The sequence below is a fragment of the Notechis scutatus genome, chromosome 1 (genome assembly GCF_049901735.1).
Source record: "Notechis scutatus isolate UNSWTSFEM ecotype Mainland chromosome 1, rNotScu1.2, whole genome shotgun sequence".
NCBI classification, from domain to species: domain Eukaryota; kingdom Metazoa; phylum Chordata; class Lepidosauria; order Squamata; family Elapidae; genus Notechis; species Notechis scutatus.
The window spans coordinates 339,389,616-339,407,000 of record NC_142009.1 but is presented as its reverse complement, the minus strand read 5'-3'; the positions used below and the strand labels follow the sequence as shown (position 1 = coordinate 339,407,000).

The window sequence follows — 17,385 nt, the reverse complement described above, 5'->3', positions numbered from 1 at the left end:
TTTAGGTGTTGTTCGTCGGCTAAGCATTTTGTTCTGGAGATGAGTGTCTCAGCTACGGAATTAATCTGTGCTGGGTGGTGGTGTGAGAGTGTGTGTAGATAGCGGTTTGTATGTGTTTTCTTCTGGGAGATAGTGTGTCCTAGAGAGCCATTGGATTTTTTGTATACCAAGACATCTAGGAAGGGAAGTTGATTGTTAGCTTCAATCTGAAGCCTGATGGTGGCAGATGAGATTCTGCCGAAACGTTGCTACAACTTTCAAAGCACAACTACAATGACGTGGCAAAATACCCGAACAAAGCTGAATACCATATACCCGAATAACCAAAGATCCATATATATATATCTTTGGTTATTCGGGTTTTCTCCCGCGTAAGATTGGAAGTATCTAGGCAACGTTTCGATGAAGTCTCATTCATCATCTTCAGGCTTCTGTCTTCAGCTCTGTGCTTCTCAGAGTGATGTGAGCTTGCAGCTGCTTCTTCCTTTTAACTGCTAGTGGGGGTGTGACTTGATTGGGTGGGGGCTTGGCTGTGTTCTGATTGGGTGGGATTGTGTTTTCATTGGTCGGGGTTTGGCTGTGTTCTGATTGCTTGGGGGGTTGGCCGTGTTCTGATTGGCTGGAGATGTGTTCTGTTCAGGTGGGGGCTTGGCTGTGCTAAGGTTAGTCTTAGTTGCTGGGGATTTGAGCTGGTGAGCTGTGATCTTGCTGTTTGGCTTCGAGTTTGTGGTCGTGCCGCATCTTCATGGTGGGGGTCAGTTCGCTTCGTGTATGGCTCGGAGGGTTTTGAAGTGGGTAGTGATGCAGCTGCAGTGCGGCTTCTGGTCCGTGGTCGTGTCTCATCTTCTGTGTGCGTGTGAGTCTGCTTTCTACATGGAAGTGTGGTGGTGGCATCTTGTGTGGCCCTCGTGGGTGTGGGTCTGGTGTCATTCTTCATGTTAGGTACTCGTCTGTTCATGAGTTCATCAATTGGCTGTTAGTAAGTTAGTGAGAGTGTGTAGCTTGGTTTTTAGGTGTTGTTCATCGGCTAAGCCTCTGAGAAGCACAGAGCCGAAGACACAAGCCTGAAGATGATGAATGAGACTTCATCGAAACGTTGCCTAGATACTTCCAACCTTATGCGGGAGAAAACCCGAATAACCATAGATCCACATTATATATATATATATAATTTGTTTTCGTAGATTTTCACAGGTACAGGTATGCAATTCTTGCCATGTTCAGGTCTTTTCCTGTGTAAGATTGAGAGTATCTTGGCAATGTTTCAACGAGGTCCCAGTTGCCATCTTTAGGCTGGTGCTTTCGGCTTTGTGCTTGTGCGAGCAAAGCATGATTGGAGCTCCCGTCTCCCTGTATATATTGGTGGAGAGGTTGGCTGTGTTGTCATTTCTTGATTGGTTGATGGAGTTGATGTTGGCAGATTGGCTTTTTTGTAAGAACATGTGTAGCTGAGGTATTGGCTGTATGTCTATCAGCCTCCTGTATTGTAACGACCTGGGTAATGGGCTGTGTGATGACCTTCTGAGATGTCACAACCATAGAACTCAGAAGGTCATCACACAGCATGTATATATATATATATATATATATATATATATATATATATATATATATATATATATATATATATATATGTCACAGACGGACACAATACAGAAGCCTGATGATGGCAGATGAGATTCTGCTGAAACGTTGCTACAACTTTAAAAGCACCACTACTATGACGTGGGAAAATACCCGAACAAAGCTGAAGGCCATACATGTAAGTACCCGTGAAAACTTAAGAAAACAAATATACACATACACACACACACACACACACACATACACACACCTATTCAGTAATAATATATCCTTAAGTTATTTTCTCTCTAAAATTCTTTTATACTTATATTGTAAAATCTTCTAAAATATTTCATTTCCATTTTTGTTTATCTAACCACTGATAAAATAAATCCCATTTCTTGTAATATTGCTTCTTGCTTCTTGCTCTATAATTTCAAATGTCAATTTACTCATTTCTGCACATTCCATTATTTTCTTAATAACGTCCTCCTCTATTGGAATTTTCTAATTTTTTCAATTTTTAGCAAATACAATTCTAGCCGCTGTTAATATATTCACAATCAAATACTTCATTTCTCTACTGTATATATCTGGTATAATGCCTAATAAAAATCTCGTTTTAAGTCTATGTGGTTTTTTGTCATTTTTTCCAACCACGTGTGGATTTTAGTCCAATATCTTTTCACCTGTGCACACATCCATCACATATGATAATATGATCCAGGTATCTGATGACGTTTCCAACATTTCTCCGATTTGTTCTTGAACATTCTTGCTATTTTTGCCAGGGGTAAATGCCACCTATAAAACATTTTATACAAATTTTCTTTATATGCTGCACACAAATACAAATTCCTTGTGTGACCAATTACATTTGGCCAAAAAGAATTCTATTCTATTTTTGCTCCCTTCTTTCAAAAGTGGCTTGGAGAAGTTCTTCCAGATGTTTCTCTCACTCAGGATAAAGATTCAGAAAAAGAAGAGAGATTAGCCAGGAATAAATAAGGAGGGAGCAGTTATTGCTGGTTAATGGATATTTTATCATTTGTCATATAACTTGATTTACAAATATTTAATGGAAAACCCGTCTCATTCCACTATTTTTTAAATAATCAGATGAAATACAAAAATGCCCAAAACTCAGAATTAATGTTCCCAGTCCCTAGATAATTCAAAGATTTTTGTGCCTCATTAGATGCTCTCTACAATTCAGATTGGGCCTCAGTAGGATAATGTAGCATTTGGGGAAAAAGATACAAGCCAAGAGAGCAGCTGCAGAAGCCAAAATGGAGAAGATCTCCACTGCCACCATGGACTTCCCTTTGGTGCTCAGGTAGGTAGGGAGGAAGGAGATCCAAACACTGCAAAAGACCAGCATGCTGAAAGTAATGAACTTGGCTTCGTTAAAACTGTCGGGTAATTTCCTAGCCAGAAAGGCCACTGTGAAACTGATGAGGGCCAAGAAACCCAAGTAGGTGAGGACAGTGTAAAACATGGAAGCTGAGCCTTCATTGCATTCCAAGATGGCCTCTCCTACCAAGGAGTGGAAGTCCACATTGGGAAATGGAGGAGAGGTTGCCAGCCAAATAGAACAAAGAACTGCTTGTATCAGGGGACAGGCTAAGACAATGGCATTACTAAGTGGTTTTCCTAAGAGTTTCCTTGTCTTGTTCCCTGGCCTGGTGGCCATAAAGGCCAGAACCACCATGACAGTCTTTGCCAACACAGAGGAAACTGCAAGGGAAAAGAGAATGGCAAAGGCAGTTTGTCGGAAGAGACAGGTGAGCTTCCTGGGTCGACCAATGAAGAGGAAGGAGCAGAGGAAGCAGAGCAGGAGGGAGAGCAGGAGGATGTAGGTGAGATCTCGGTTGTTGGCTTTGACAATTGGTGTGTCATGATGTTTGCGGAAAATCACCAGGATTGCAGATGTAATTAGAGAAAGAAAAAGAGCTAGAAAAGCCAAAATGTATCCCAGGGTCTCTTCATAAGTAAGGAAGTAGATCTTCTTGGCAATGCAGTTGTTCTTGTCCTTGTTGGGATATTGGTCTTCTGGGCAGAGGTCACAGTGGGCTGCATCTGAAATCAAGATAAAATGATAAGATTGAAGTTCTTTGCTAAGCGTTTCAGAAGCATCTGCCATTGGCATTCTCCTTCCCTCAGTGGTGACTATTCCCTTGCCGCTGTGTCCAGTCTGCAAATGTGTTATTGGAATGATCCACTGAGTATTTAATGGGGAAATCAAAAATGGAAAACCGGCCTTCATTCATGATGACCCTGGAGAAAGATTAGCCTGACCTGATCAGCTCCACTTGATCTGATCAGTTTGCTTTGGGATGAAACGCTCTCTCCAGTGAATGAGTACTCCTATGCCTACTGTGCCTCTCAGTGTGAGAAAGATTGATAGCTGAATTTTTCAGTTTGTACTGGAACTTCCTCAAGATTGACAGATCTTTAGCTCGAAAGCCTGCTGTTTTGTATTTGTGTATGCTACCTGTTGGCAGATGCTGGAGAGAAAAAAATCATCAAATGGGAGAGATTGAACTTTAGATTAACAGAGTAGGAAGCGACCTTGTAGGTCATCTAGTCCAACCCCTGGTCCAAGCAGGAGACCCGACACCATTTCTGACAAATGGCAGTCCAATCTCTTCTTGAAAGCTTTCAGTGATGAAGCTCCCACAACTTCCGAAGGCAACTTTTGTTCCATTGGTTGACTGTTCTCATTGCCAGGAAATTTCTCCTTATTTCCAGGTTGAATCTCTCCTTGTTAAATTTCCATCCATTGTTCCTTGTCTGGCCTTCAGGTGCCTTGGAAAATAGCTTGACCCAAGTTCTTTATGGAGTTCTTCATTTTGGAAGAAATCTTCCTGGTCTCTACCAGGGTAGAATTCAATTAAACTTCCTTTATTTTTTAGAGCTGCAAAATTTTCATCAATGCAAGTCTACATTAGGAAGATGGGCGTGTTGGTTTGCACAACTGATTTGCTACCTCATGTTCTCTTTTTCTCCTATACTTCCTCATTCCTGTCGGAGCAACTTCTTGTGCAACTTGCCTGTTTGATTAGAAATGGTCGCTTCTGGGCAAGAAACACATCTGTAGCAACAAGTGGGTTTCTCTTCTATAACTTTCTTGGCTTGACCTGGAAGGCAATGCTTCACACAACGGGAGATAGGCTTTGTCTGAAATGACAGTGAGATTAGCTTTGAGATAGAGACATTAGAAATGTTCAGCTTGGCTTCAGGATCTATGTAAAAGGAGCTCGTCTTTTTCCTTCCCCCAAATCCTGGTAAGATGACCTTGTAGGCCATTTATTCCAACCCCTCACCCAAGCAGGAGACCTACACCATTTCTGACAATTGGCAGTCCAGCCTCTTCTCGAAAGTCTCCAGTGATGAAGCTCCCACAACTTCCAAAGGCAACTTGTTGAGGTAATTCCCCGTTAGGAGAATGAGCGCATATAGGGAGACATATAGAGAGTAGTGTTTGAATAATACACACACAGCACACAGATACACTGTAAAGTAAATGTAGGGTTTTAATAAAGGTTAAATAAAGGTTTAAGCAAAGTTCAAAATAAGCAGTCCAAAGTCATTCATAGGTAAGATCAGTCAATTTTCAATCCAGGGATAATCCAGTAACAAAGTCCAGTGTCAAAAACAGTTCAGTATCAGGCTTACATCAAATCCAGGAATTACAGTCAATAGGAGGAACGGCAATATTCTCCAACAGAAGGAAAAAAAGACTCACTCACACTCTCTTCTGAGACTAAGACTAAACAACCCAGGTTTGTGGCTCCATCAGATGGCTGTTTGAGAAATCACACCCAATTACAGTTTTAGGATTCTCTTAAAGAGACAGTATTAAAATGTTTGTCCTGGTTTATATTTTTCCAACCCAAATACCTGTTAGGTGACTTATATTCCTAACACAACTTCTGTTCCATTGGTTGACTGTTCTCATTGCCAGGAAATTTCTCCTTATTTCTAGGTTGAATCTCTCCTTGTTCAGTTTCCATCCATTATTCCTTGTCTGGCCTTCGGGTGCCTTGGAGAATAGCTTGACCCTCCTCCACTCTGTGGCAGCCCCCCAAATATTGGAAGACTACTCTCATGTCTCCCCGGTCCTTCTGTTCACTAGAGTAGCCATGCCATTTTCTGTAAACATTGAGTGTTATATGAGGAAAATACTATTTCCTGATCAAAAGTGATTTAAACATAAATTGATTACAGGAGGGAGAAAGAAAGAAAGTTCCAGATAATAACACAAAGAGGTCTCTGGATCAACTTCTCTGCTTTGTATCTGAAGTTAGAACAAAAAGCAATGAATGGAAACTAATCAATGAGAGAAGCAACTTAGAACTAAGGATACATTTCCTGTTAGAACAATTAACCAGTGGAACAACTTGTCTCCAGAAGTTGTGAATGCTCCAATACTGGAAGTTTTTAAGAAAAGATTGGATAACCATTTGTCTGAAATGTTGTAGGGTTTCCTGCTTGAGTATGGGGTTGGACTAGAAGACCACCAAGGTCCCTTCCAACTCTGCTATTCTATACTTCATATTCACCCATTTTAGAATTTTTGTGCTGGAAAACTTAGCAAGCACAGATAAATGTATCTCCTCTTTCTTTGAAGGGTATATCAATTTCATGGGAGATGGAAAATGTGGACAGAAGAAGCAAACAATAAATAATAGAAATTAAAGCATGAACCACATATCCCATTACTTCAGGAAAATATTGCTGCTGCTGAAGTAGGAGTGAAAAGGCTACTAGGGGACCCATAAGTTGTGCCTTGAACTATCCTATATTAGATATCTGAGGGTAGTCTGTGGGGCAGCACAACTTCAATACAAACACCTGAAAGCTATAGTAAAGAAAATATATATTTAATTATTTGTGCATTAGCTGCAGCTAGAATAGTATTTGCTTAAAACTGGAAAAGTGAAAAGATTCCAATAGAAGAGAATGTGACCAACTGGAAAGAAAAGAGAAGAAGAGATGTAAAAGAAAGAAAGAAACAAAGGAAGAGAAAGAGAAAAAAGAAAAAAAAAAAGATGCGTTTAAAAACAGACAATATCCTTTTTGACAGTCTGCAAGATCCAATTCTCCTACCTTAATTTGAATACACACATCTTATCGATATCTATGCTTAAATTACCCATTGTCCATTAAGCAGTTTATCTCTGGACTAACCAATTATACCAAGAGTTCCAATTATCGTAAAATGTTGAAGACTCTTTGTTTTTAAGTGCTATAGTTAATTTATCCATTTCTGCACAATCACATATTTTCTGGATGACCATTTGTTCTGTAGGTGCATAGGGTGATTTCCAACACTGGGCAAACGCTAATCTGGCTGCAGTTAGGATATGAATTGTTACATATTTCATCTTTTTGGGTAAATGTTTATCAGAGATCCCTAGTAGGAAGAACTCTGGTTTGTATTCGATTTGTTCTTTGGTTATCTCCTCCAACCATTTTCTGATTTTTTGCCAATATTTCTGGGTTTCTTTGCAAGACCACCACATATGAAAGTAGGTTCCTTCTATGCTTTTACATTTCCAGCATTTTGGACTCGTGCTTGGGTTCATTTTCGCCAACCTCGAAGGGGGCAAGTGCCATCTATAAAACATTTTGTATGTATTTTCTTTATATGCTGCCGATTTTGTAATCTTAATATTTCTGTTCCAAATCTTTTCCCGTTCTGATAATGTAATACTTCTTCCGACATTCCTGCTCCAGGCTATCATGTTCCCTTTGACTATCTCTTGTTCTAATTCTACTTCCAGTAAGTATTTATAGAATTTGGATATGTTCTTTTTGTTTGATCCTAGTAAAATTTTATCTAAATACTGCAGTTTGTTTCCCTTTTGTGTATGTAATGTCGATATGTTTTTAATTGTAAATTTAATAAAATTTATTTATAAAAAAAAAAAAAAAGAAGAGAATGTGACCAGGAAAATATTAGATTGTGCAGAAATGAACAGATTAACACTAGCAATTAAAGAAAAAGAACAAACTGAATATTATATGATATGGGAACTATTTTATCAATGGTTGGAAAATAAAAATGGAAGTTAGAAATTAAATATATGAATATAGAACGGAAGGAGTTAATACAAACACTGATGTGTTCTTCTGAAAAATATCAATAGTTTTAGAAATCCCAATCAGATCAGAAATAACAAATAAATCAATATTTTCATCTGTAGAAAGTTAGCACCCAGCCCTCTCCTAGAAGAATGAAATATTCTAGGAACTATTAAAAAGGCAGAATATTTCCCCTAAAAGAGAAATAGAAATCTTAAGAGACCCAGAAAGTCAGCCCCAGCAGATATTTTGGTGCCAAGACAAAAGACCTTTAGCTCCAGGGTAATAGGATTAGATCCAAACCAGGACAAAGCCATTAAGCCATAAGAGGAATTGCCCAAAGACCCTTCATTACATCACCCAGCAACATTCAACCAAGTCTGGGACACAGACAGCCTACAGAGTTAGCTAAGACCCCTGCCCCCTGGGAGTCTGACACTCAATAGGATAAATGCCCTTGCCACAGGAACAGGAAGCTCTAGGGCAAGGCCCAAGAGATAAATATCTCCATTCCATGTGGTCTGATACCCAGGATCACACATAGCTTGGTGGTTCTGCTTCACCATTAAACCATTCTTCCAAGCAGTCTCCATGTTTCCAGTGTCTTTCTTCCCACTTGGAACTGAACCCAGATGGACATTTCTTCCAACAGATTTATGGCTTCCTTGATCCTGGAATATCTACATTTGAAATCTGCTCAACCTGTCTGATTACAAATGGTCCCTTTTGGACAAGCATCACATTTGTAGCAGCAAACTTGCTTGCCCTGTGGAACTCTTCTCCTCTCTCCTGCCTGGCAACTCTTCATGCCACACCTGGCAAAAGACACCTTCTAAAAGATAAAAAGCAAATGCTTGTGGTGGCTTTAGCAATGAACATGGTTCATTTATTCTTCTCCGCATTCTTGTTTCCATCTTTAGAATGCCTTCAAAGAAAATGCATGGCCATGGTCTACCAGAAACTGTGGGGGATTCAGAAGACAGTGGCACCCCCAAACCCACCAATGGATGCTGGATATCAGAATTGGCACCTTGAGGTACAAAGGAAGGTTTGTGTCATTGAGTAACAGCTTTTCTAAAACAAAAAATCATGAGGATCCAACTGAATGAGGATGGTCTGTGGAAAGAAGTTTTGGAAGTCCTAATTGCCTCCTGTGTTTCCTCTTTTTATTTTTTATTTATTTATTTAAAAGACTTTATTAAACAAATTCTACAATTAAAAAACAATTAAAAACATATTTCCATTCATTGCAGCAGATTTGCAGCAGCGTTCACTCACTTTGACATATTCTTAAGTATATAGAATATATTAAATATTATTGCAATTATTTTACATTTGATTTATGTCATATTTTCATATCTTTACATAGTTATTTATATTTATACATAAGCATACACAGTTATGCCTATTCATACCAAATTATTTCATCACATCATAACCTTTCATTTCATCTCTCTATTTTGTGTCTACCTTGCAGCCAATTATACCATAAATTCCAAATTTCGCAGTACTCTGTCTCTTCTCTCTCCTTCATTTCCATTGAAAGCCTATCTATTTCTGCAAACTCTAAAACCTTTTTCATTACCATAATATCAGAGGGAATGCTGTCACTTTTCCAATTCTGGGCAAAGGCTATTCTTGCTGCAGTTATTATATGTAATATAATATATTGGAGTCTCTTACTTATTTTATCTCTTAATATACCCAATAGGAAAGTCTCTGGTCTCAATTCAATTTTCTGTTTTGTAATTTTCTCTAGCCATTTCCTAATTTTAAACTAATATTTTTTAGCTTGAGGGCATGTCCACCACATATGGAAATAAGTTCCCTGTTTATAATTATATTTCCAACAATTTGCTGATCTATTAGGGAACATCTTAGCCAATGTTGCTGGGGGTAAATGCCAACAGTAAAACATTTTGTATAAATTATCTTTGTATGCCGTTGATAGAGTTAGTTTGTAGTTTATTTCCCATAATTTTTCCCAATCTTCCAAATTAATGCTGTAACCAAAATTTTTTGCTCAAATTATCATGGTCTCTTTTACCACTTCCTCTTCCATTCGGTATCTTAGGAGATAATTATATATTTTGGTAATCATTTTTTCATCTTACCCTTGTAATATTTTATCTAATTCATGCTGATCTTTATATATTCTAAATTCTTCTATATCTTTCTTATATCTTGTATGAATTTGTAAATTAGAGCCACCATAGAAGCAATGGTGTATCCCAATGTCCTTGACTTAAATAAAATAGTGAGCTATAAAGAATTATTGGATGAACAGGGAAAAAACTAATCAAGAACTGAAGGAACAAGGAATAAAAATAGACTGGTGGCCCTATTTACAAGTGCCTCCTGTGTTTCAAGAAACTTTTCCCAATCCTAATCTTTTGTGGGCATGGGAAATTAGTAATCAAATGTGTCACATGTAAAGATGTTTACATTGCCTTATGGAAGTGGTATCTTCATCAAATAGCTGCACTATTTTCTGATTCTGGATGATCTGCATCCCCAGGAGAGTGTGAATATTTCCCTGAGAAGATTCCAGCTCACCTTTATAGGCCACACAATTGCATCTGAATTAATGGTGAAATCCTGGCCAGGAGGAGCCCCAGGATCTATATGCCCAACTTTGACAAAGACAAAAGATTGATTGGGGAACCAAAACCAGTTGAGAAGATCATAATGAGCAGAGTCCAGTCCATCTTCTGAGAAGGAGATAGTTTCTCCAACACTGTTGTTGAACTGGACATTCCTCAAATAGGGAAGAATCTGAAAGGAAACAGATCTTCAGACATTGGAGTACCTGCTGAAAGCCACCCATGAGACATCTGTGATGGCCATCATCTTAGATTACAATCTCTGAGAACCTTGAGGAGTTTCCTTGGTGGAGATCTGAGTAATCAGGAGTAACACCAAATATTTGTCTCCTTCCTTAGTGTTATCCAGTATCCTGGCTTCTTCAACTCTGGGTTCATCACAATCATACCTACATACAAATATTTTAAAGAGAGACTCCAAAATTTGTTGTATGGTTTTGCTCCCATGATATCTGGCTATCTATTTACTTTGGCTCAAAGGACTTGTAAGGTCTTGTAGCAATATCAATAGCATTTAGACTTATATATACTGCTTCACAGTGCTTTATAGCCCTTTCTAAGCGGTTTACAGAGTCAGCATATTGCCTCCAACAATCTGGCTCCTCATTTTACTGACCTCAGAAGGATAGAACGTTGACTCTATATGAAATTGCATAGGGTCTCCTGCTTGAGCAGGGGTTGGACTCGAAGACCTCAGAAGTCCCTTCCAGCTCTATTCTGATTGAGCTGATCTTGAGTTGGTGAGAATCAAACTACTGGCAGTGGGCAGAGTTTGCCTCCAAAAAATCTGGGTCCTCATTTTACCAACCTCAGAAGGATGGAAGGCTGAGTCAATCTTAAGCTGGTCAGAATTGAATGTCAGACAGTATTGCAGACAGAGTCAGTCTGCAATACTGCATTGTAACCACTGCACTGCCATGGCTCAGTAAGTTGCAAATCCATTTTAGGAATGATGAAATAATTTCTGTCACAATAGTGTACTGACTACTGACTTTGTCTAGCTGATAGTCAAAGAGAAAATATATATATAGTAACCAGGGCCTATAAAACCTGTCCTGGTTTGTCCCTTCAGTGTTCAGAGAGGTCCAAAAATGAGTCTTTGATATTGATATCTGATGACAGGAACCTATTAGGACAAGTTGACAAAGTGGTTGACTTAGAAAATTGGGTGGATAACATAGGATGCTAAATCTCCAGGGTGATTTTTCAAAAGGCAACTGGACTTTGTTTTGTTTTGTTTTTTCTTTGAGGAAGATGTCTTGCTTCTCATCCAAGAAGCTTCATCAGTTTTAACTGGATGGCAAGGGGATGGAAGGATTATTAATTAGAACTGATGAAGCTTCTTGGATGAGGAGCAAAATGTCTTCCTCAAGGAATAAACAAAGTCCAGTTGCCTTTTGAAAAAGCACCTTTGAGACAACCATGACCTGGATGACTCTCCATAGACACAGAAATATATACCAAGGTTAAAATTAGGTCTTTTTACAGGTTGGATTCAGCCTACATGCTTAGGGAAAGGTGTCCACCAGGACTGAAAATGAACTTTTGAAGCATCACATCTTGCATACAGGCCCCCAAATTGTCATCTTGCTCTGGGCCAGTATGTCTTCTCTGAAATGGCCAGGCAACCATTGAAGGTGTTTCAGAACTTCATAGATCCTTCCTCTATGAATCTTATGAACATCTGGTTTCGTATACTTTCTCTATGCTTCTCAACAATATATTTGATACTTAATTCATATTACTGTTTTAAATTAGTGTGTCTGAATCTGTTTAGAGATGCATTGATATGGTATAATATAATGATATAATACAATGGACATCTAACATCAAAAACATCATTAAAAAGCACAACAAAGAATGTTCTTTCTGTGCCAGCTCAGAAAGCTCAAACTGCTCAAGGAGCTGCTGATACAGTTCTACAGAGGAATTATTGAGTCTATCATCTGCAGCTCTATAACTGTCTGGTTTGGTTCTGCAACCCAACAGGACAGACACAGACTTCAGACCATAGTTAGGACTGCAGAAAAAACAATTGCTACCAACCTGCTTTCCACTGAGGACTTGTATACTGCATGAGCCAAAAAGAGGGCTGTGAAATATTTACAGATCCCTCACATCCTGGACATAAACTGTTTCAACTCCTTCCCTCAAAATGACACTATAGAGCCCTGCACACCAGAGCAACTAGACACAAGAACAGTTTTTCCCCAAACACCATCACTCTGCTAAACAAATAATTCCCACAACACTGTCCAACTATTTACAAAGTCTGCAGTACTATTACTATTAATCTTCTCATCACTCCTTATCACCCATCCCCTCCTACCTGTGACTGTATGACTATAACTTTGTTGCTTGTATCCTTAAGATCTATATTGACTGTTTCCTAGTATGATTTGATTGTACCCTATGGCTATCATTAAGTATTGTACCTGATGATTCTGGACTTTGATGAATGTATCTTTTCTTTTATGTATACTGAGAGCATTTGCACCAAGACAAATTCCTTCTGTGTCCAATCACATTTGGCCAATAAAGAATTATAATTCTAATTCTATAGATATTTAATAAATGCATTTGGGAAGTTTCTGGTAAAGATCATTTAATCTTGGATGCAGAAAAAAGTCAGATGAGTTTTAGAGTCCTGTTGTGTATGCTCAAGGTTGACAGAGACTGCTTTTATACAATAAGCATGTCAGTGCAAGAAATTGCAAACTAAATACATAGGGTGGGGTCACACATAATTCAGACCAATGGAAGCATAAACCAAGGTTGAAATGAATTGAGTTGAATGTCTTTTTACAAGTAGCTACCTACTGAACAAAACTGAGGTGTTTCTGCAAATATACCCACTAGGACTGTTGAAACACACTGTAGAATTGTCATCTTGCTATGGGATGATACTTCCTGCCTGGAATGGCCTCTCCATGAAACTTTGACTGTCTATCTGAAGACCTTTGATAACCTCTGAAGACCATTTAGGAATGTCTTAGAAGAAGACCTTTTTGGAAAGTCTTTCTTGCATGAATCTTAAGGACATCTGGTTTGATTTATTTCTCTTTTCTTCCTCTACCCATTTTCAACAAAACATTATATTTGTATCTTTAAAAAAATAATAATTGCTGTTTTAATCCCTTGGAGATGTAGTGATAGGATGCCATATAGGTGTTTAATCAATAATTCAAAAGATAGGTGAAGAGAGCTTCCTGTCTAAGTATATGTGGACTACATAAGAAGTCACAGAGATTACCTGCCATGATTGAACATTTAAGATCTTCTTACCAAGCCTCATCATGGCTTGTCTCACTCTGGATCCATATATTGCATGTAATGCATGTGCCACCGCATAAATGGCATTGTAGATATTGTAACTTTCACCTGTCATGCTTCTTTCAAACATTAAAGGTGGTATTTGCTGAAAATTCTCTTTTCCTGTACATGGATGTTTCCCCCTTTGAGGGATCTGGTTTGATCTTGGGATCTTGCACTCAAAGACCGACTCCCACCATAGTGGGAGAAAGAAGTCCCCTTGTGGATTCAAAGGGTCCAAAGATAGGAGGAATTGGCTGAATTCTGATAAATCCCTGGTGTGGTCCCTAAAATGCAAAGCTCCATGGAAGGGTTTCATTACTTTCAGTAAGTCTCGATATCCCTTTACAGTAAGTTTTGAATGGGAAATTAAGATCCAAACATTCTTAAATGTTGTTATTCCTGAGTGCTGGTGAATAGATGCAGCCAACTGTACATAGGCGTTACTACTGGATTCTCCAAACAGAATAACCACTTCTGCTTTAAACCAAGCATTGAAAGAAAAAGGTGATGTGAATGCTCTAGTAACCAAATCATGAAATTTAAAGATTTCCATGAAGGCCAGGCAGATCTCTTTCTCCTTGAGCATTGGCATCAGGGATGAAATGAAATGTTGTCCCCTGTCATCTTCAGAGGCCAAAAGTCCAACCCAGTTCCACTGGAAATACAGGAGCAGCTGGACTAAACCCACATACTGAGGAAATTCCTTGGGATTATTCTGGAAGAAGGAAGGATAAACTCTTCGGTCTGCTTGAGAGAACTCAAAACCAACACCGAGCTGGAGGAAGAGGGATTTTTCAAAGACAAAATAAAGTTATATGATGACTTTCGAACTCCCCATTGTGTGGTTGATTACCCCACCACTCAGGCTGTCCAATTATGAATAGTAAACATAAACTTCTTCCCATCTTAGAAACAGCCCCCAGTTACATATTTTGTTTCATTGTGACACGTCAGAAACCAAGGAATCAAACTATCAACTGATACAGAAAATAAACTGCGTTGAAAAAGTGGCTACAATTTTTGGAGGAAAAGTTAGGAAGAAATTGAAGAAGCTTCTTGGATGAGAAGTAAAATATCTTTGTGCTAGGAAGAAGGTATTCTTGGCAAGTACAACATTCCAGAATTATCTCATCCATCCTTTTGTGGTTATGCAAAAATGTATACTGACACAGGAAATATAAAAATCAATCCAACTATATCATGGATTCTCTATTGTACTTCTGAAGATTCCTCCAAAACCTGTTTGGTTTCTGTGTGTGTTTCTGTTGTTTTTGTACTCCATACTGTATCCAGTGGAGCCCCCTTACCTGTGGGACCTTGAAAATGCTGAAGATGGAGGCCATCTGGATTGAAGATTTGGAATTGTGACCTCCAATGACAGAGAGCAGAGGGTCCTGCTTATCACATTTGTAACCCAGAACCATTTGACCTCGTGTGGATAGAAGGGAGAAGCTGATTAATGAAATATTCCTCTCAATCTGGCAATTGTCATAGATGTGGAAGCCAAGAGTGATATTCGGAAGGAGATTCGAATCCTCGTTGACCTCTTTCACTGAAAACACCAAGGCCAGGAACTGCTGGTAATTCTTGGATTCAACTCTATAGGGAGAAAAACATTGGGGAACACTGCAGGAAAACTTATATATGCTTGTGGAATTTCCCTTGTCTTTTGTTGTGTTCTTTGGAGCAGGAATCCCCAAGTTCCATTGGCTTTGGATTTTTTTAAAGGATATTCCTTGATTAAAATTTGTTGGCTTTTTAGAAAGAATAAAATCCTGTCTGTCCCTCTCATGGACCATTTATATCACTCTATTGTTCCTCCCTTCTTTGTTTTGCTCCAGTGGCTATAATCTTTCCCAATTATGCCTCTACATCCTATTCATTTTGGTTCTCTCTTGGAGAAGATAAAGGGATAGAATTAAGATCACATGAAGTGTTAATTCCACTTTATAATACCTTGGTAAGACCACACTTGGAATATTGCATCCAGTTTTGGCCACCATGATATAAGATGTTGAGACTCTAGAAAGAACGCAAAGAAGATTAGGGGACTGAAGAAGGCTAAAACCTACAAAGAACAGTTGCTGGAATTGGGTATGTCTAGTTTAATGAAAAGAAGGACTAGGGGAGACATGATAGTAGTGTTCCAATATTTGTAGGGCTGCCACAAAGTAGAAGGGGTCAACCTATTCTCCAAAGCACCTCAAGGCAGGACAACCTAGAGTTCCAAAGCACAATAGCACTGAAAAATCTCTGGATCAACTTTTCTGTACCTGAAGGCAGAACAAGAAATAATGGTTGGAAGCTAATCAAGGAGAGAACCAACCTAGAACTAAGGGAAATTTTTCAGACAGTGAGAGCAATTAATCAGTGGAATAACTTGCCTCCAGAGTTTGTGGGTAATCCAACACGAGAGGTTTTTAAGAAGAGATTGGACAACCAATGAAATGTTATAGGATTTCCTGCTTGAGCAGGAGGTTTGATTAGAAGACCTCCAAGGTCCCTTCCAATCATGTTTGTATGTTATTTTGTTATGCTTCTTCAGATCTGGTAATCATTTCTGTGCACAAGACTCCAGTAAGGGTCACAACATAGATTTATTGATGGTATTAATGAGCATTGCTGATACCAAAACTGAATCTTGTAGAGGAGGGTTATTGTACTCTCACTTGAAAAGGATTGTGCTTTTATCTGAGTTTTCCATCATGTTTCTGTCCATATTTATATTAAAAGTCAACTCCATCAGGTCCACAGTGTGTAAGGTATCCCCCTTAACTTTTTATTTTGGGTATCACCTTCCAGATGATAAGTTCTTGAAATATGGAGAATTCTAGGCTATTGTCAGCTTGGAAGCTATTATTCTTGGAGGCTTCTGGGCTGCCACATTCAGTGCCTGGGAATTTTGGAGGGGGACTTCAAGGAGCAGTGGAAAATTAGCCACAACAACATTCCTTTCTTAGAGAGTCAAGGATATGTTGCTCTGCACCTGGAGGGGAGTGCCTGGGGATAATCTCCAGTTGGAATGAAGTAATGATTGGACCATGTGATGGACTATTGGGTGCAGGGGATGGATTTTGGTTTCTCTTTGGGCTGAGGAAAGACCAGAAATCTCAGATTCGGGTTTTCCTCAGTTGTGCCAATATGACATCTCTGATGGATCTTTGAGAAGATGACAGTCTCAGAGTCTTTTAATTTGGAGGTTGTTACTTGGAATGTGGACAGCTATTTTATGAGTACAGCTATTTATTGAGAAAAGCACTATACTAAGACATTGCAAATATCATCAGAAAAAAATGTTTCCAAAATAAGTCCTTAAATTCAAAACAAAGCAAATAATAATGTACATCAATCTATTCCAATGAAACTTACGCTGTTAGGAAGGAATGCCGGGATGGGTCTATTTGAAAGTTTAGGACACTGAGGGAAAAAAAGGTTTGCAGGTGCAAATCTCCACCAATAATGAGATCACCATGATTGTAATAGTCCCATTTTCCCTGTAAAGAGGCAGTCAACACACATGTGGTTGGCCTCCTCTTAGCAGCAGTTGGAGCCAGGAGCCAGAGGAGCAGCAACAGGTGAAGCAGGCCAGCCATTCTTGTCATTCACCACAATTTTAAAAAGATGTTAAGACTCTGGAAACAGTACAGAGAAGAGCAACAAAAATGATTAGGGGACCTGGAGTCTAAAACAAATGAAGAATGGTTACAGGGATTGGATATGTCTACTCTAATGAGTTGTGGTGGCACAGTGGATAGAATGCAGTACTGCAGGCTAATTCTGCTGACTACTGACTGACAGCAGTTCGATTCTCAAT

General features: G+C 38.9%; 1 protein-coding gene across 1 annotated transcript; it reads right to left on the bottom strand.

The window, feature by feature from the left end:
• Positions 1-2,737: 2,737 nt before the first annotated feature.
• Positions 2,738-17,164, bottom strand: LOC113427191 (vomeronasal type-2 receptor 26-like). Its single transcript, XM_087952010.1, has 6 exons — positions 16,941-17,164; positions 14,879-15,170; positions 13,510-14,346; positions 10,210-10,428; positions 8,356-8,485; positions 2,738-3,642 (listed from the first exon to the last, which is right to left on the bottom strand). The coding sequence occupies exons 1-6, from the start codon at positions 17,162-17,164 to the stop codon at positions 2,738-2,740; spliced, it is 2,607 nt and encodes an 868-aa protein (XP_087808136.1).
• Between the last annotated feature and the right edge of the window lie 221 nt (positions 17,165-17,385).